This window comes from Herpailurus yagouaroundi, unplaced genomic scaffold, assembly GCF_014898765.1.
Source record: "Herpailurus yagouaroundi ecotype Mexico unplaced genomic scaffold, PumYag 200, whole genome shotgun sequence".
NCBI classification, from domain to species: Eukaryota; Metazoa; Chordata; class Mammalia; order Carnivora; family Felidae; genus Herpailurus; species Herpailurus yagouaroundi.
The window spans coordinates 2,246,193-2,267,461 of NW_024412431.1; the positions used below are offsets into that span (position 1 = coordinate 2,246,193).

Consider the following 21,269-nt stretch of genomic DNA (forward strand, 5'->3'; position numbering starts at 1 on the left):
AGGTATGAAGATGGTCCAGCGGCTGTGGTGATTTCTCTTTTTTATCAGGTTATCTCACCTTAGCTGATGTGGCTTTGTGCCAAGGGCAGTTTTATTTCTCAATGATTCCAAGTTATAAGGGTAGGGGGAAAAGTTGGAAATGTTCGTTTGGAGAGTTGTAGCCAGATTCTGGAGGAAACAAAAAAGAATTTAGTATCCAATCTAGTTTACAGACAGGAAACAAAGCCTGAAAGACAATTAACAACACTAGAATTTGATACCCACAGAGGTATATTACTGAAATGCAATTTTTTCTCTATAAACAGTTACCCCATTTGTATCAGATAATTAAAACAACACTAATTTATTTGTGAAATAAGTTTTGTCTCATTAAATTTGGCTTGGTTATTTAAGTGCAGCAAGAATACTGATTGACCATATAGGCTCCTTTAAGTCTGCTTTGATGGAACTTTTGAGAGAGCAGGGGAGGGCAGAGAGAGAGGGAGAGAGAACATCCCAAGCAGGCTCCACACTGTCAGCACAGAGCTCTGTGTAGGGCTCGAATCCACAAGCCATGAGATCATGACCTGAGCTGAAATCAAGAGTCAGATGTTTTTATTGTTTGGCTTGAATCCACTTTTTCCATTAATTCTATAAATTTTTACCCAGTTCAGTTTTAGGATCTTACAGTTATTAGAAATCTGTACTTGTCAAAAATTCCTTTTCATGAATCTCCTTGAAAATGACCACTTTTATAGACACTTGCAAAGCAGTGCAGTAAAACAGTAACTATGTATAAATGAAAGAAGACTTTAACCATTGCCATTTTTAAGGTCAGATGAAAGTTGATTAAATTTATCAGGAAATTTGGTTATTTCTGTGACACATTTTAAGATAATAACTAGAATTATAAGTGATAGCATACAAGTTTATGTCAGGTTTTTAAGAATTTCTTACAATTTCTTATATTAATAATGTATTTGTTATAACTTGTATTAATTACATTTACCCACAGTATAACCTAAGAAGGTTTATTATGTATTTGATATGGTTAACATACCATTTAACCTAATTAGTTTAATCTCTCTCTTATAAGGAAACAGAACAAATCTTTTGGGGTATTCCAGGAGCCCTCTGGAAAAATGCCAGGTGAGTTCAACATTAAGACTTCACTTAGAATTTGAATTTTGGAAAGTTTGTCAAAAATATCAAAAGGTTTTGGGATGCCTGGCTGGCTCAATTATTAGAGCATATGACTCTTGATTCAGGGTTGTGAGTTCTAGCCCTACATTGGGTGTAGAGATTAAAAATAAAATCTTAAAAACAAGGTTTTAAAACAGTTGGTCAAATAAGGTAATTCACTATGAAGCAATACTTAATTATCCATTTAACCAAAATGACAATAAAAGATTTTAGAGCCAAATATAGAAAGTTACTTATGAGCAAAACTCAGCTCTTGAGAAGACTAGGCTTACTTAAGCAAAGGCCTAAGGACAAAGATAACATGAAGCACAATAAGTTATTTTGTAACATAGAATTATGCTTTTTCAAAAGGTAAATTTTTTTTTTTAATTTTTTTTTTCAACGTTTATTTTTGGGACAGAGAGACAGAGCATGAACGGGGGAGGGGCAGAGAGAGAGGGAGACACACAGAATCGGAAACAGGCTCCAGGCTCTGAGCCATCAGCCCAGAGCCCGACGCGGGGCTCGAACTCCCGGACCGCGAGATCGTGACCTGGCTGAAGTCGGACGCTTAACCGACTGCGCCACCCAAGCGCCCCTCAAAAGGTAAATTTAAAACTAAAAGCACAAAAAACTTCGGTGATCTCTAATCAAGAGCACACCAGTAATCCATGAAAGCCAAATTCTAACTTTGTAGCAGTGTACTTTTTAATATTAAAATTCTTTTTACAATTTTAATTACATCCACTCCAATCTTAGCCAGTTTGACCACACGTAAAATTCTTTTCCCAAGATTCCTTTTTCACAAACCTTCTACAACTATCTTTTTTACATTCAGATTTTCTATTTTTTCAAAAATGTTTATTTACTTATTTTGAGAGAGAGAGAGGGACAGAGAGAGACACAGAATCCAAAGCAGGTTCCAGGCTCTGAGCTGTCAGCACAGAGCCTGATGTGGGGCTCGAACCCACCAACCACGAGATCATGACCTGAGCCAAAGTCAGATGCTCAACCAACTGAGCCATCCAGGTGCTCCCCTCTTTTTTCTTAAAACAAAATTATTTTCATTTCCCTTAACAAACATGCATTGTCATACCTAATACCTTTCATACACAAAGACATATTCTACCTTCCTTGTATACCTTGCTTTATTATTTCTAGTAATTTTAATTAGGTTTCTATGGGTTAAAAATTCTAATTAATACACCTATAGAAACTTGAAGTAGTAAGCAGTTGTAAATTGTGGTATACCAGCATTCTTTAGATTGGTAAATTTATGAGTTAACCTTATACTTCCTCAAAACACTGTGTAATAGCACAGTTTTTCAGTGTGGCACAGACAGGTTTACTAATAGCCCCAAATATCTTCTTTCTCTGTAATAAGAAACCAAAAGTAGGGGCACCTGGGTGGCTCAGTCAGTTGAGCGTCCAACTTCAGCTTGGGTCATGATCTCGCAGTTCATGAGTTTGAACCCCAGGTCAGGGTCTGTGCTGACAGCTCAGAGCCTAGAGCCTGCTTCAGATTCTATGTCACCCTCTCTCTCTCTCTCTGCCCCTCTCCCACTGGTGTTTGCCCTCTCTCTCTCTCAAAAACAAAACATTAAAAAAAAGAAAGAAAGAAAGAAAAACCAAAAGTAGATAAGCTGGTGTTCAATAATTAATGTTTCAGTATTTTATCTTATTTGGAAATGATCTTGATGATCTAGACATTTAATGAATTTCCCATCATTTATTTTAACTTAAGCAGAAGTTGTTTGTTTTTTGTTTTAAGTAAACTCTACCCCCACCCTAGTGCTTCAGCTCACAACCCCAAGATCAGGAGTCACATGCTCTACCAATTGAGCCAACCAGGCACCCATAACTTAGCAAAACTCTTAAAGTTCAAGCTACCAAAGAGATTTGGAAAGCTTTTTTTTTTTTTTAATATTTATTTTTGAGAGAGAGAGCACGAGCAAGGGAGGGACAAAGAGAGAGGGAGACAGAGGATCCGAAGCAGACTCTGTGCTGAGAGCGCAGACCTTGATGTGGGGCTCGAACTCACAAACCATGAGATCATGACCTGAGCCGAAGTGAGACACTTAACCAACTGAGCCACCCAGGTGCCAGGCCTGGGAAACTATTTTTAAATAGACATACCATAACACGTAATTATTGCTGAAAAATTCGCCTTAACTTTTATCCCATTTACATCTATCTAAATCATTTGTTCCCAACAATTATGTTTAGATTCCCCACTTTAGAGATAGCATGAATTTATTTGACTATTAAACCCAGATAGAATACAAGTTATTTATCTACATTATATTTAATGCTAATAACTCTGAAGACATGCCTGCTTTAATTAAGCCAAATGTAAACTAGGTTTTATTTACCAAAATAACCCCATGTCATGTGAACTGAAATGACCTATAGAAACTAAATTTCTTGAGTTTTAGGAATACTTCATAAGCACTTAATTTTAATAGTTTTTTTTTTTTTTTAATGTTTTTGTTTATTTTTGAGAGAGACAGAGCATGAGCAGGGGAGGGGCAGAGAGAGAGGGAGCCACAGAATCTGAAGCAGGCTCCAGGCTCTGGGCTGTCAGCACAGAGCCCGACACAGGGCTCAAACTCACGGACTGTGAGATCATGACCTGAGCCGAAGTCAGACACTTAACCAACTGAGCCACCCAGGCGCCCTATAAGCACTTAATTTTAAACTAATTAAATAGAGCTCTTTTACAAATTAATTTTGGCTATTCTATCAAGTGGTAGAGAAAGGAAAAAAAAAAACAAACCTATATATCCATAGACATACATAAACACACAGACACAGAGACCCTGTTACCTCCTGTGGTGTTTACATTTCAAAGGCATGGTAAGATTTACATCGTTAAGGGGCAAGGATAGAAAATATAAGTTTTCTTCTAGGAGTTTTAGTCCCTCTTGATTGTTGGTTTAGTGCTCCAAATAAAGTATAGTAGTGCAACACCTGTAATTAGGCCCATAAAAAGTAATTCTCCAGGGGCACCTGGGTAGCTCAGTCAGTTGAGTGTTTGACTCTTGATTTCAGCTCAGGTCATGATCTCACAGTTCATGAGTCTTGAGCCCCGCATCAGGCTCTGGGCTGACAGTGCGGAGCCTGCTTGGGATTCTCTGTCTCCTTCCGTCTCTCAAATAAATAAGTAAACATTTTTAGAAAACCAGTCTGTCCTTGTCCAGACTCAGTTTTGAATGAGGCCTTTTCAGAGTTGGAACAGGTCAGAAGACAAAGAGTGAAGTGGTGACACAGAAACCATATGCCTGTTGTATTTTCTTTCTGGTGGTGCCATTGGTTTCCTGTTACAAGGCTATTTCACTCTTCTGTGTTAGGATACACACTCCTGGCATGACCCACTGGTTCTGTGGTCACAGATGGAGGTGTACCATTCTCCTCACCTACAGGAATCCTTTCCTTGTGCCTTTAGCTCAGAGCTTCTCCTTGGGCAGGGACAGTAGCCTTGTAGTCCAGTTCACCCTTCTTAACTCTCTTTGGCCTTAAGGTGTGGAGGGAGGACCCTTATGCACAGTATTAGTCCATGAAGGCCCTTACGGTCTGGTAGTTCCTTTAAATCATATGGCCTTGAACACCTGCCCTGGGGAGATTGTTGGATGACTGCAACCTTTGGGCCAGAACCCGCTGGCAGGACAGTGGCGAAGCAGGATGCAAAATCACATAGCAGGGCAGCAGACCTCTGGCAAGTGGTACTCTACTCCCAGATGCTGTTACCCTCCTGAGTGAGGTGGTTAGTAAGCAAGCTGAAGGTAAAGGATATTCCTCGGTTAATTGCAAGGGCAATACTGCAGTCCTGCTGGCTATGCCAGTTGTTTTGTGCTGGTCTCAGCCTTTCAATAACCAATATTCTAGTTGGACTGGCCCTTGGGGTTGCAAGGCACCCTTCAGCAATAACCATCAAGAAAGAAGACCTAGAAATTATACAGCTCACCTGAGGCCACACAGCAAGGTCTCAGGTAGAAGAGAGAAAATGCAATGGCCTGGCATTCTCCTTTTATCAGACTTGAGGGTGGGGGCCTGTGTTTCACAGGCTTATTCTTTATTGGTGGATTTCAGACAGAAGAGTAGGAATTTTGAAGTATGGAGAAATCAACCGTGTTTCTAAAATAAAGGGGCTTCAGTCAGAAGAGGTGGCCTGGCTCTTCAGTCATATAGCTGGTAATATGTTTACTCTGGTAGCCATCTTTGCAGTGGATGCCTCTTTGAAATGGATGCCTTGGCCATCAAACCTTTTAATTTTATTTATTTTTAATGTTTATTTTTGAGAGAGAGAGACGGCACAAGCAGGAGAGGGGCAGAGAGAGAGACACACACAGAATCCAAAGCAAGCTCTAGGCTACGAGCTCTAAGCACAGAGCCCGATATGGGGCTTGAATTCATGAACTGTGAGATCATGACCTGAGTTGAAGTCGGCTGCTCAACCAATTGAGCCATCCAGGCGCCCCTTAAATAAACTTTTTTTAAAAAACTAAAAAAAAAAAAAAGAAGATACGAGGACAGCTCTGAGACAGCATCAGTTGTACAGACATTTGCATTATAGAGGTCCCAAAGGAAACACAGAGGTAGAAAGCTTATTTGGAGAAATTATGAATGAAAAGTTCCCTAACCTGGGGAATGAAACAGACATCAAGGTCTAGGAAGGACAGGGAGCCCCAAAAAAGATGAACCCAGCAACGCCCACACCAAGACATGTAGTACTTACCATGGCAAAAAGTAAGGATAAAGAGAATTTTTATTATTTTTAAAATTTTTTTTTAACGTTTATTTATTTTTGAGACAGAGAGAGAGCATGAACGGGGGAGGGTCAGAGAGAGGGAGACACAGAATCCGAAACAGGCTCCAGGTTCTGAGCTGTCAGCACAGAGCCCAACGCGGGGCTCGAACTCACAGACCGAGAGATCATGACCTGAGCCGAAGTCGGCCGCTTAACCAACTGAGCCACCCAGGTGATCCTAAAGAGAATTTTTAAAGAAAGAGATGAGAAAAACATTATATAATGAGGGAAACCCCATGAGGCTATCAGCTGATTTTCAGCAGAAACTACAGGCCAGAAAGGAATGGCATAATACATTCAAGGTGCTGAAAGGAAAACCCCTACAACCAAGAATACTATACCCAGCAAGGTTATCATTCAGAATAGGAGAGAGTTTCCAACAAAAATAAAAGTTAAATGTACTTAGAAGAAATGTTAAAGGGAACTCTGAGTGCAAAGAAAAGGACCTAATGAGAAGTAAAAGGGAAAACTTTTAACAAGTAAAAGTAAACATACAATAAACATGATTATCACTTGTAAAGCCAGTATAGAGGTTAAAACAGAAAATACCAATTATATCTATAAACATTAGCCAAAGGACTCAAAAGATGTCATATACATACATAAATATATACATATGTTTACATATGTATATGTACATATATACATCATATACATAAAATGAGGGAAGGGGGAGTAAAAATTTACTGCTTTTAGAATGTGTTTGGACTTAACTAATCATCAGTATAGACCACTATATATGTAGGACGCTATATATTAATCTCATGGTAATCAAAAGGAAAAACTTATAGATACACAAAAAAACAAGAAGGAATCCAAACATAACACTAAGTAGAAAGATAAAAATCACAAGGGAAGAGAGTAAAAGAACTACGAAAACAATCAGAAAACAACAAAATGGGAGTAAGCACATAGCTACCAATAATTACTTTAAATGCAAATGATCTAAGTGCTCCAATCAGAAGACATAGTGTGACTAAACTGAATGGAATGGAATGAATGAATGAATAAGACCCATCTGTATATTGCATATAAGAGGCTTCAGACCTAGACATACATTCAGACTGAAAACGAAGTGGAAAAATATGTTCCAGAGGCTCCTGGCTGGCTCAGTTAGTGGAGTGTGTGATTCTGGATCTTGGGGTCATGCCTTTGAGCCACATGTTGCACATAGAGCTTACTTTGAAAAAAAAATATGTTCCATGCAAATGTTAAGTAAAGAAACATGCTGGGGTAGCATTACAAAATTGACTTTAAAACAAGCACTATAATGAGACAAAGGAGGACATTACATAATGGCAAAGATACCAATTCAGCAAGAGGATATAGCAGTTGTAAATGTCTATGCACCTGGCATAGGAGCACCTAAATATATAAATATTAACAGACGTAAACAAAGAAATTGACAGTAATATGATAGCAGTAGGGGACTTTGCCACCTCACATATCAATGGATAGACATCCAGACAAAATTATTAAGGAAATGGTGGCTTTGAATAATACTTTCGGCCAGATGTATACAGAATAGTCCATCCAAAAACAGACTATACATTCTTTTCAAATGCACATGGAACATTCTCCAAGATACATCACCTGTTAGGCCACAAAACAAGTCTCAGTAAGTTTCAGAAGATTGGAATCCTATCAAACATCTTTTCTGACCACAATGGTATAAAATTAGTAATTAGTTACAAGAAAGCAACTGTACAAAAACACAAATGTGGTGGCTGACAATGCTACTAAGCAAGCATTGGGTCAATTAAGAAATGAAAGAAGGGGCGCCTGGGTGGCTCAGTCGGTTAAGCGTCCGACATCGGCTCAGGTCACGATCTCGCGGTCCGTGAGTTCGAGCCCCGCGTCGGGCCCTGTGCTGACAGCTCAGAGCCTGGAGCCTGTTTCAGATTCTGTGTCTCCCTCTCTCTCTGACCCTCCCCCATTCATGCTCTGTCTCTCTCTGTCTCAAAAAATAAATAAATGTTGGGGCGCCTGGGTGGCGCAGTCGGTTGAGCGTTCGACTTCAGCCAGGTCACGATCTCGCGGTCCGTGGGTTCGAGCCCCGCATCAGGCTCTGGGCTGATGGCTCGGAGCCTGGAGCCTGTTTCCGATTCTGTGTCTCCCTCTCTCTCTGCCCCTCCCCCGTTCATGCTCTGTCTCTCTCTGTCCCAAAAATAAATAAAAACCGTTGAAAAAAATAAACGTTAAAAAAAAATTTAAAAAATTAAAAAAAAAAAAAGAAGAAATGAAAGAAGAAAATTTAAAAGTACCCAAAGAAAATAAAAATGGAAACAATGCTTCAAAATCTTTGGGACATAGTAAGAGTAGTGCTAAGAGGGAAGTTTATAATGATACAGGCCTACCTCAAGAAATGAAAATTTCAAATAAATCTAATCACACATCTAAAGCAATTAGGAAAAGAAGAACACAAAGCCCAGAGCTGGTAGAAGGAAGGGAATAATAAGGACCAGAGCAGAAACAAATGAACAGGGACTAAAAAAATAGAAAATATCAATACAACCAAGAGCTGTTTCTTTGAAAAATTAAAAATGAAGAACCTTTAGCCAGACTCATCAAGAAAAAGGACTTAAAATCAGAAATTGAATGGGAGAAGTAACAACTGGCCCCACAGAAATAGAAAAGATCATTAAGAGACCGGAAATACTATATGCCAACAAATTTTATAACCTAGAAAACATGTACAGAATTCTGGAAACATATGTCTTCCAAGACTTAGGAAGAAATAGGAAATCTGAAGAGATTAACACTAACAGAATTGTATTGGTAATCAGAAAACTCCCAACAAACAAAAATCCAGGACCAGAATGCTTTACAAGGGAATTCTACGAAACATTTGAAGAGGAGTTCAGGGCACTTGGGTGACTCAGTCAGTTGGGCAACTGACTTGGTATCAGCTCAGGTCATGATCTCACAGTTGTGACATCAAGCCCTATGCCAGCCTCTGCGCTGAGTGGGAGCCTGCATGGGATTCTCGCATTCACATACATATTCTCTAAATAAATAACCATTAAAAAAATTTTTTTAAATGTTTCTCTCAAGAATGAATAAACAGAGTGCAAGCAGGGGAGGGGCAGAGAGAGAAGGAGACACAGAAACTGAAGCAGGTTCCATGCTCTGAGCTGTCAGCACAGAGCCCGACATGGGGTTTTGAACTCATGAACTGCGAAATCATGACCTGAGCTAATGTCGGATGCTTAACCGACTGAGTCACCCAGGCACCACAATAAATAACCATTTTTTAAAAATAAAGAAGAGTTAATACCTATCCTTCCAAAACTCTTCCAAAAAGTAAGGAAAAAAGAAAAGTTCCAAATTCATTCTAAAAGGCCAGCATTAATGGGGCACCTGGGTGGCTCATTTAAGCGTCTGACTTCAGTTCAGGTCATGATCTCACAGATTGTGAGTTCAAGCCCCACGTCAGGCTCTGTGCTGACAGCTCAGAGCCTGGAGCCTGCTTCAGATTCTGCGTCTCTCTTTCTCCCTGAACCTCCCCCACTCACATGCTGTCTCTGTCTGTCTCTCAAGAATAAATAAACATTAAAAAAATAAATAAAAGGTCAGGATTGATGGTGATGATGGCGGCAGCCAGCATTACCTGGATATGAAAACCAAAGACACTAACAAAACAAACCCGTGAACCATAAGGCCATTATCCTTGATGAATATAGATGCAAAATCCTCATTATTAACAAACAGAATTAAGTAATACATTAAAAGTATAATTTGCCAAGGTCAAGTGTGATTAAAAATTCCAGGTATGCAAGAATAAACAAAATTAAGGCTAAAAGCAATATGATCATGGCACAAAAACACACATAGATCAATGGAACAGAATAGAGAACCCAGAAGTGGGCCCACAAACATATGGCCAACTAATCTTTGGAATATCCTATGGAATAAATATCCAATGGAATAAAGAATATCCAATGGAATAGACTGTCTCTTCAGCAAATGGTGTTGGGAAAACTGAATAGCGACATGCAGAATGAACCTGGACCGCTTTCTTACACATACACAAAAATAAACTCAAAATGGATGAAAGACCTAAATGCAAATAGGAAGCTATCAAAATCTTGGAGTAGAAAGGAGGCAAAAACCTCTTTGACCGTGGCCGCACCAACTTCCTACTCAAATGTCTCAGGAGGCAAGGGAGACAAAAGCAAAAATGAACTTTTGGGACCTCATCAAGATGAAAAGCTTCTGCATGGCAAAGGAAACAATCAGCAAAACTAAAAGGCAATCGACAGAATGGGAGAAGATGTTTGTAAATGACATATCGATAAAGGATTAGTATCCAAAATCTATAAAGAATTTATCAATCTCAGCACCCAAAAAACAAATAATCTCGCGAAGAAATGTGCAAAAGGCATGAATCGACACTTTTCCAAAGAAGACATCCACATGGCTAACACATGTAAAGATGCTCAACATCACTCATCATCAGGGAAATACAAAGCAAAACCACAATGAGATACCACCTCACACCTGTCAGAATGGCTAAAATGAACAACTCAGGCAACAACAGGTGTTGGCAAGGATGCAGAGAAAGAGGATCTCTTTTGCACTGCTGGTGGGAATGCAAACTGGTGCAGCCACTCTGGAGAACAGTGTGGAGGTTCCTCAAAAAATTAAAAATAGAACTACCCTATGACCCAGCAATTGCACTACTAGGTATTTATCCATAGGATACAGGAGTGCTGATTCATAGGGGCACATGTACCCCAAGGTTTATAGAAGGAAGCACTATCGACCATAGCCAAAGTATGGCAAGAGCCCAAATGTCCAACTGATGAATGGATAAAGATGTGATTATATATATATATATATATATATATATATATATATAATCTCCCCACACACACATATAGACAATGAAATATTACCCAGCAATCAAAAATAATGAAATCTTGCCATTTGCAACAACATGGAACCAGCGTGTATTATGCTAAGCAAAATTAAAGAAATACAAATATATGGCTTCACTCATATGTGGAATTTAAGATACAAAACAGATGAACATAAGAGAAGGGAAACAAAAATATAAAAACGGGGAGGGGGACAAAACATAAGAGATTCTTAAATGCAGAAAACAAAGGGTTGCTGGAGGGTTTGGGGGTGTGGGGAAGGGATAAATGGGCAGGGGGCTTTAAGGAGGACACTTGTTGGGATGAGCACACTAGGTGTTACATGTAGAGGATGAATCGCTGGATTCTGCTCCTGAAATCATTATTGCACTATATGCTAAGTTTGATATAAATTATAAATAAAATTTAAAAGATAAAAGCAATATGGTCATCTCAATAGATGCAAAAAGAAGTATCTGACAAAACTGAACATTTGCTCATGTTAAAGACTCAAAGTGGGTTTAGAGAAAACAGAATGTAATAAAGGCTATATATATGAAAAAACCACAGGTCACATATTAAATGGTGAAAAACAAAGTTCTGAGATCAGGAATAAGACAGGTATATTGTCCTCACTGTTTCATCAACATAGTACTACCTGGAAGTCCTATCCACAGCAATCTGACAGGAAACATAAATAAAAGGCATTCAAATTGTTAGAGAAGAGTAAAATTAACTATTTACAGATGATATACTATATATAGGAAACTGTAAAGGTTCCACCCAAACCTATTACAATAAATGAGTTCATTCAAGTTTCAGGGTACAAAATTAGTATACAGAAATATGTTTGCATTTATATATGCTCATAATGAAGTAGAAAAAGAAATGAAGTAAACCAATTCCATTTACAATTGAGTCAAAAGTATAAAATACCAAAGGAGACATACAGATGGCCAAGACACACATGAAAAGATGCTCAGCATCACTAATCATAAGGGAAATACAAATCAAAACTACAATGAGATATTACTTCACACCTGTCAGAATGGCTAAAAACAATACAAGAAACAACAGATGTTGGCAAGGATGCAGAGAGAGGGGAACCCTCTTGCATTGTTGGTGGGAATGCAAACTAGTGCAGCCACTCTGGAAAACAGCGTGGAGAGTACTCAAAAAACTTAAAAATAGAATTACCCTACAATCCAGCAATTGGCATTACTAGGTATTTACTCAAAGAATAGAAAAATACTCATTCAAAGGTATTCATGCACCTCAGTGTTTATAGCAGCATTATCTACAGTAGCTAAATTAGAGCAACAGCCCAAATGTACACCGACTGATGAATGAATAAAGAAGACATGGTGTAGGGGTAGCTGGCTGGCTTAGTAGTACAGCATGTGATTCTTGGTCTCAGGGTTGTGAGTTTGAGCCCGATGTTGGGTGTAGAGATTATGTTAAAATTTTTTAAACTTTTTTTTTTTTTTGAGACAGACCGTGCAAGCAGAGGGGCAGTGAGAGGGAGGGAGGGAAGGAGGGAGAGAAAAACAGTCAGTCAGTGTGAGCAGAGGGGCAGTGAGGGGGGGAGAGAGAATCCCAAGCAGGTTCTACACTGTCAGCACAGAGCCCAATGCAGGGCTCGAACTCCCAAACTGTGAGATCATGACCTGAGCTGAAACCAAGAGTCAGATGCTTAACTGACTAAGCCACCCAGGCACCCCAGTTTTTTAAACTTAAAAAAAAAAAAAGATGTGATAGATGTATATACAGTGGAATATTTCTAGCCATTAAAAATGAAATCTGCAAAATAAGAGAAAGAGATCATTTAGTACCATATGATTTAACTCGTGAGATTTGAGAAATAAAACAAGCAAAGGGAAAAAGAGAGGCAAATGAAGAAATAGACTCTTAACTATAGAGAACAAACTGATGGTTACCAGAGGAGGGGATGGGGTTGGAGGGATGGGTTTAAATAGGTAGTGGAGATTAGTATACTTGTGATGAGCACCAGGTGATATATGGAATTGTGGAATCACTATATTGAGCAATTGGAACTAATAAATCACTATGTTAACTGAAATTTTAATAAAAACTTGTTTGAAAAGTGTAAAATACCTAGGAATAAGTTAAACCAAGAAGGATAAAGACCTATACTCTGAAAACTATAAGACATTGATGAAAGAAATTGAAGGTAAAGCAAAGAAATGGAATGATCGACCATGCTCATGGCATGGAAGAATTCATATTGTTAAAATGTCCATACTACCCAGAGCAATCTACAGATTCATTGTAATCCCTAGGAAAATACCAACAGTGTTTTTTCACAGAATTGGAACAAATAATACTAAAATTTGTATGGAACCACAAAGATCCCATGAAGATTGTCAAAGCAACCTTGAGAAAGAATAGAGCTGGAGTATCACAATCCCAGGCTATAAGCTATTCTACAAAGCTGTATTCATCAAAACAGTATAATACTGGCACAAAACGAGAAACATAGATCAAAGGAACAAAATGTAGAGGCCAGAAACAAACCCACACACACTTCAGTGGTCAATTAATGTACAATAAAGATAACAAGAATATACAGAGAGGAAAATACAGTCTCTTCAAAATGGTGTTTGGAAAACTGTACAGCTACATGCAAACAAATGAAATGACCACATGTTCTTACACCACACACAAACATAAACTCAACATGGATTAATGACCTAAATGTGAGACTTGAAACCATAAAACTCCTGAAAGAAAACAGAGGCAGTAATCTCTTGAACACAGGCCTTAGCAACTATTTTCTGGATGTATCTCCCAGGCAAGAAAAACATGAAGTGAAAATGAATTATTGGGACTACATCTAACTAAAAATCTATCGCACAGTAAAGGAAACCATCAATAAAATGCAAGGACAATCTAGTGCATGGGAGAAGATACTTGCAAGTGACATTTCATACAGGGTTAATATTTAAAATGTATAAGGAACTCCTAAAACTCAACAACAACAAAAAATCTAATTTAAACATGGGCAGAGTCCCTGAACAGACATTTTTCTAAAGACTTACAGATGGCCAAGAGACACAAAAAAATGTTTAACATCAATAATCATCAGGGAAATGCAGACCAAAACCACAATGAGATATCACCTCACACCAGACATCATTGATAGCTGTCATCAAAAAGACTGGAAATACTAAGTGGTGACAAGGATGTGGCAAGAAGAGCGCCCTTGTGCACTGTTGGTAAGAATATAAATTGGTGTGGAAAATTGTATAGTGGTTTCTCAAAAAACTCAATAAAAATAGAACTAATATGATCCAGTAATTCCACTGCTGGGTATTTACTCAGGGAAAGTGATCAAAATTTTAAAATGTATCTGCACCACTATGTTCACTGCAGCATTATTTATAGTAACTAAAGTATGGATGTAACCTTACTGTCCATCAGTAGATGAATGTAAAAAGATTTGGTATATGTGTTACACACATACACACAATGAAATATTACTTGGCCATAAAAAATGAAATCTTGTCATTCATGACAGCACAGATGGACCTAAAGGATATTGCTAAGTGGGATATGTCAGAGAATGGCAAATATTAAGTGATTTCACTTACATGTGGAATCAGTGAACACAAAACAAAGTTTCATAAACACGCAATACAGATTGGTTGCTAGAACAGAGGATGTTGGCAGATGGGCATGATACATGGGGGGGGGTGGGGGATTAAGATTAAAATTTTTAGTTACAGGGCACCTGGCTGGCTCAGTAGAGCATCTGACTCTTGATATCAGGGTCATGAATTCAAACCCCACACTGGGTTTGGAGCCTACTTTAAATTTATAGTTACAAATAAGTCAATGGGAATGAAAAATACAGAGAATATAGTCAATAATATGGTCATAATTTGGGGGACAGATGGTAACTATAGTTATCTTTGGCATCGTATGCAGTACAGAATTGCTGAATTGCTATATTCTACCCCTAAAACTAATATAACATGGTATGTCAACTGTGCTTCAATTAAATACACACACACAGACACACACAGACACAGTCTTAACAATTCTACTAGGACACTCTTACCACTTCGTCATTCACGGTTGTTTGCTGTAGGTTTCTCACTGTTTTTAATAGCCAGTATATTCCTGTATTTCATAGTTTGAGACTGTATGCCTATGAATTTAAATATTCTTCCTGTATCATCTGAAATGGCCATATTTGTTCACTGATAAAATTCAGATACTTAAAACTGCACCTTGCTCATGATAGGTACATAATAAATATTTGAACGAATTAATACAGGAGTTTACTTTCTAACAAATATGGTAATTTCACTTTTCTTCCAGCTTTATTAATATATGTAATAATGTGTAAGCTTAATGAGCACATGTTGATTTGATAGACTTCTATGTTGCAAAATGATTACTTACAGTGTTAGTTAACACCCACATGACTTCACATAATTATTTCTTTTTTCGTTGTGAGATTATTGAAGAGTCTCTATCAACAACTTTCAAGTGTGTAGTACAATAAATAGTATTAATTGCAGTCACCATGCTGTAGAACCTATTCAGAACCTATTCAGAACTGGAATAGGTTTGATCACATCTTACTTCTCAAAATCCACAACACTAACCTCCTGGAAAAGCTATCCAAGAAAACGTTCATGTCCCGGATAGATCACACTGAGTTTAACAGATGTAACACTGCAGTCTGACAAGTGGACCCCTAAATTGATCTCTGTCTTGCCCTGATCTTTAAACTGTCTTTGTAAATGTTCTATCTTGTTCCCACCACATAAGGCCTGGAGGTCACATCCAAGGTGTATACCCTCTTAGGACCCATTAACCATAACTTCTCTCATAAGCAAGGCAGCACTGATAATATAATATTTAAGCCTAAACTTCCATAAAAAACAATCTTTCAAGATAGCCATACTTCTGTTCACTGTTCTCATTACTTCTGTTCTGGGTGCTTTCATTTTACAGGCTGGAGGCCCAAACCCTGGAGGTAGTTTATTGTTTCAACCAAAGAGCAAATGCTGAGACCCATATCCAAGTAGTTATCTGCTGGGAAAGGATACCCCAGGCCCACATCCCAAATGGCATCACCCGTGCACAGAATCTCATTGCTGGCAGGGATACTGGCCTAAGATGACATCAGTCCCTCCAAAGATCTCCTGAATATAAATGACTTCACCCAGTTCATGAGCTTCTGCACCAACAATATCCGTTGCTGACCCTCCTAATGCAGAAAGTAGACAAAGGACAATTTTGCTGATCTTCTTGATATTCTGTTTTGTTTCTGAGCTGCTTGCAGTCTGCTTAGCCCATTGTCCAGTCATACCTGCATTCTGCCAAAACATACCCCCACACTGCCATGCTTGTAGGGGAATCTGACAGAAAACTATTTGTGTCATTCTAAAAATAACTTTTTTCAGGAGATAACCTCACTCCTATTTGTCTGCCTCTTAACCCTGTGGGAAGAAGACCACTCTCCAGCACCTTCTACGGCAGCCCTCCACCTTTCCACCATGACCTCCTGCCCTGCATCACCAACCACAAAATACTAATCTTTACATCTATTTTATTATTAGCTCATGGCCTCCAACAGTGTAACTGCCAAGCTTGCCGCCTTGAATATTGTCAAATGCACACTTTATAAGTCCACAAAGATATTGTTAGAGTCCACAAAATAATTTCATATCTTTACATAGTACCTACCAGATTTAGTAGAGACCTTGGTTATGGGCTAGCCTACAAGGACTTCTTATACTCCCGTAATGTTTTCCATGTATTCCATGGCAACTTAAGCCATACTCTCGGATAATCACCACTACCATCACCCCAAAGTTTCCTTACTATCAAACCATCAAAAGATCAATTGCCTTAATCATGTTCTCTTTTGCTCTGTGTTTATGATGCTTTGACACTTTAGGGGTCAATCTGTCCAGGAAGATACTGCTCCTTCAGGTCTGGCTAATCCCTAAAGATAGTAAACAACTTAATCAGGAACACTTCTTTCTTGTGGAAACCAAATCATCCAGTATCCAATATCCCCAACCTCCTTTAACTCTTACATGCAAAGCCAGTATTTCTCCTACCTAAGTCAACCCAGGGCCAGATACCAGAAAACTAGATACATTGCCTATGACCCAAAATCTGGTGGCATTAGTCAAACGCCAATTCTGTTCAGCCCTACCTTGCTCTTTCAGTGGAAACCCAATGAAGACTGTGTCCTGTGTTTTCTCCTTTCTTCAGACCAATTCTGAACCCTCAAGGGGAGTCATGCTGTCTACCCTTTGGGCTGTGGTAAACTTTTCTTTCAGTGTTTTTAATCTCCCTGTGTCTTTATTCAGTCACTTTCAGAAATTAAGATCAAGGCACCAATCTACCATTTCTTTGCTTTTTTCATAAGTTTTACTACCTATGTATAGATCCCAAAGCAAAGTATTTCCCTCCTTAGTTGATTTTTGAACTATATATAAAAGCTTTTGTTACTGAGTCATTCCTTTGTTATTTTATTAACTCACTGTGTATTAATGTTCAAACTGATTAGGTAATTACAATGTTTTTCCAAAGTGTTTGTGCAATATCTCTGTGGTTTAATTTGCCTTTCCCTATTACTGATGGTATGAACATCTTGTCAAGTACTATGGCTATTTGTTTTCCTCCTTGTTGGAATACCAGTCATGGCTTTGGCTAATTTTTATAATAGTTCTTTTAAAATAATTTTGAAGTCTTTTGTTAAACAATGTGGTACTCCTCATTCATGAATAACAAGATTGCATTAGTTTCCACTTAATGTGTTTTCAGTTTTGATATAGTATCTTAAGAAAAATATCTTTTTTTTTTTTTTTAAGAGAGAGCACGAACTGGGGAGTTGGGGAGAAGGAGAAGAGAGAGAATCTTAAGCAGGCTCCACACCCAATGAGGAGCCCTGTGTGTGCCTTGATCTCACGACCCTGAGCCGAAATCAAGAGTTGGATGTTTAATGGACTGAGCCACCCAGACACCCCAAAGAAAGATTTCTTAATTTGGGCATAGCTAATTTTGTTTCCAAAATTTTCTTTTACTCTGTGGTCATAAATATGTTCACCTGTCTTGAATTCCCAAATTTTTATACTTTTTGTTTCTCATTCATGTGCTTAATCCATTTAGAATTGGCTTTTCTTTTTGTTACCAATATGTCTAATTTTGTCTCATCCACCATGAACATAAAATTGTCACAAGACTGTGTATTGAAAATTTTGCCTTTCTCTGAGAACACAGAGAAAGGAGAATTCTTGTATACTTTGGTGGGAATGCAGTATGGAGGGTCCTCAGAATGTTAAAAGTAGAACCACCCTGTGATCCAGTGATCGCACTACTTGGTATTTACCCAAAGAATACAAAAGTATTATTTCAAATGCACCTCTTTATAGCAGCACTATCTGTAATAGTCAAATTATGGAAACAGCCCAAGTGTACATTGATGAATGGATAAAGAAGATGTGGTATCTGTAACAAAGGAATACTATTCATAAAAAGGAATGAAATCTTGCCATTTGCAACAATATGGATGGAGCTGGAGAGTGTTATGCTAAGCGAAATAAGTCAGCCAAATATCAGATTTCACTTATCTGTATAATTTAAGAAAACAAACGAGCAAGGGGGGGAAAAAGGAGTGGCAAAGCAAGACTTTTTTTTTAGTGTTTATTTTTGAGAGGGACAGTGCAAGTGGAGGAAGGGCAGAGAGAGAGGGAGACAGAGAATCTGAAGCAGGCTCCAGGCCCTGATCTGTCAGCACAGTGCCCAATGTGGGGCTGGAACCCACAAATTGAGAGATCATGACTTGAGCTGAAGTCGGATGCTGAACTGACTGAGCCACCCAGGCACCCCATAAACAGACTCTTAACTATAGAGAACAAACTGATGGTTACTAGAGGGGAAATGGGGGGGGGGGGGGCGCATGGATGAAACAGGTGATGGGGATTAAGTAATGCACTTGTGATGAGCACCAGGTGGTGTATGGAATTGTTGAATCACTATTTGTACACCTGAAACTACAATTACACTGTGTATTAATTGGAATTTAAATGAAAACTTTATTTTTTAATGTTTATTTATTTGGAGGGGGAGAGCATGAGCAGGGAGGGGCAGAGAGAGCCGGGTAGAGGATCGAACCAGGCTCTGCACTGACAGCAGCGAGCCTAGTGTGGGGCTCAAAGTCATGAACTGTGAGATCATGACCTGAGTTGAAATTGGAGGTTCAACTGACTGAGCCACCCAGGCTCCCCTTAAATTATTAAAAAATAATAAATATAGTGAGTTTAAAAAAAAACATTTTTTTAAAAGTTTGCTTTTCTCTACTGATTTGGAGTGTAACATCAGCCATCGGGAGAAAAATCCATATCAATTTGGATCTGTTCTGAACACTGTATTTTATTCCTTTGGTCAGTTGGGACTCATCTCTGCATGACTACCTCTTGCCTTCATTATACTAACTTTACTGTGTCTCTTAATGCTGGAGAGTGCTTTTTTTTTGTGGCATTATTCCTTTTTTTTTTTTTTTTTTTTTTTTTTTGCAGTTTTGGTTTTTACTTTTTTTAATATTAAATATAATTTATTGTCAAATTGGTTTCCAGAGTGCCATTATTCTTAAGGAATGCTGTCTTTCCTTGGTTCTTTGCTAGAATTTGGAAATTACAGCAGAGTTAGAGAAAAAGTTGGTAGACTAGTACAAAGGACTCCAATATAACTACTCAGATTCACTAATTCTTAAAGTTTTGCTACTTCTTTCTCATTCATTCTTGCTCTCCTATTTCTTCTCATACATGTGTATTTTCCTCCTGAAATGTTCAAGGGTAAGTTGCATTCACCATGCCTCTTTAACCCCGTATTATTTTCAGTAGGTGTTTCTGAAGCACAAGAGTGTTATCTGATTTATAGTCCATATTGCTTTTATCAGCTGTTTCATGTTCTTATGGTAAAATTTATCCTTCAGTTCAAAGCCGTGTATTGATTTCAATGGCCATGGTACTTTAACCAACTTCAAATATTTTCCTTAACTTTGTCTTTTATGATATAGACAATTTTTAAGAACACAGCAGTTTCCTTTGTTGAATATCTTTCAACTGCGGTTTCTTTTTTAACCTTCGTGTTTTATATAAAAAAAAAATTCATGTTTTGGGGCGCCTGGGTGGCGCAGTCGGTTAAGCGTCCGACTTCAGCCAGGTCACGATCTCGCGGTCCGTGAGTTCGAGCCCTGCGTCAGGCTCTGGGCTGATGGCTCAGAGCCTGGAGCCTGTTTCCGATTCTGTGTCTCCCTCTCTCTCTGCCCCTCCCCCGTTCATGCTCTGTCTCTCTCTGTCCCAAAAATAAATAAAATGTTGAAAAAAAAATTAAAAAAAAAAATTCATGTTTTATATTTTTGGCTGAATATCAAAAAAGAGACATATATATCAAAGATAGCACCTAGACAGAAGCCAATGAAGTCATTTATTCCAACATTGTTAATGTTAGTTTTGATTACTTTGGTAAAATACGGTAGATGTCTGGTTTTTACTTGTACAAGTCTTATTTTCCCATTTATAATTAGTTGCAGGAGATCCATATATAGTTTTATGTCAGTTTGTTAATTTCATCTAATGCTTAGTCTACTTTTGATGAGATGTTAGCTGAATCTCTGAATCTCTAAATCATTGTAAGGAGAATTTGAGTTTCTGGTATTGGACTTTACAAAAACCATGGTGTTTCTTCCTATATATTTATGTCTTCTTCAGTGGAGTTCAATATTTTACAATTCTTTTTTTTTTAAAGAAACAAAAGGAAAAAAAAGATAAAGCTAGCCCAATTTCTTACAATTTGTTCTTAACACTTAATAAACTTTTATATTCACCTTGCTATACATTAGATCTCCAGAATCTATTCATCCTACATAACTGAGATTTTGTGCCCTTGATCTACATTTCCTGTTACTTCCACCCCACCCCCACCCCACCTAGCCTTTTGTAAGGATTATTTCACTTAGCAGAATGTCCTTCAGGTGTATCCATGTGGTTGCAAATAACAGGATTTCCTTCTTTTTATGGCTGAATAATATTCTACAATACATACATATCACATCTTATGTATTCATCTATAGATGGACATGAGTTTTTTCCATATCTTGTATATTGTGAGTAGTGTAGTTATCTTACTTTTAAATGTTATACCTTTTAATTTTTCTGATTGTGTATTGTATTTTATCCAGCTACCTTAGTAAACTTTAAAATTCTAATTTTTAGGTGTTGTTTTGGTTTGACACATAGGCAATCATATTATCTATAACTAATTACAGGGGGTTTTTTTTCATACTAATTCTTACTTCATATATTTTTCCTGATACCAATAGAACAATACTTCCAGTACATTGATGACTAGAAAGTAGTAAAAACAGCATATTTGTGTTTTTATTCATCCTA

General features: G+C 38.0%; 1 protein-coding gene and 1 long non-coding RNA gene across 18 annotated transcripts in view; one reads left to right on the forward strand and one right to left on the reverse strand.

The window, feature by feature from the left end:
* LOC121013943 (uncharacterized) overlaps window positions 1-17,624 on the forward strand; it is a 32,688-nt gene extending 15,064 nt beyond the window's left edge. For all 10 annotated transcript variants that reach the window (XR_005782988.1, XR_005782983.1, XR_005782982.1 and 7 more), the window contains 2 exons: window positions 1,076-1,128; window positions 15,814-17,624. This is a non-coding gene — a long non-coding RNA (uncharacterized LOC121013943). The remainder of the gene's footprint in view (window positions 1-1,075; window positions 1,129-15,813) is intronic.
* The window catches only part of LOC121013940 (zinc finger protein 846-like), a 55,820-nt gene that overhangs the window by 542 nt on the left and 34,009 nt on the right, over window positions 1-21,269 (reverse strand). For 7 of the 8 annotated variants that reach the window (XM_040449817.1, XM_040449816.1, XM_040449818.1 and 4 more), the window contains one exon: window positions 38-168. In XM_040449817.1, the coding sequence (XP_040305751.1) occupies window positions 99-168 (70 nt within the window). In that variant the 3' untranslated portion in view covers window positions 38-98. Of the gene's footprint in view, window positions 1-37; window positions 169-21,269 lie in introns of those variants that run through there. The other variant, XM_040449814.1, reaches the window with a different exon arrangement.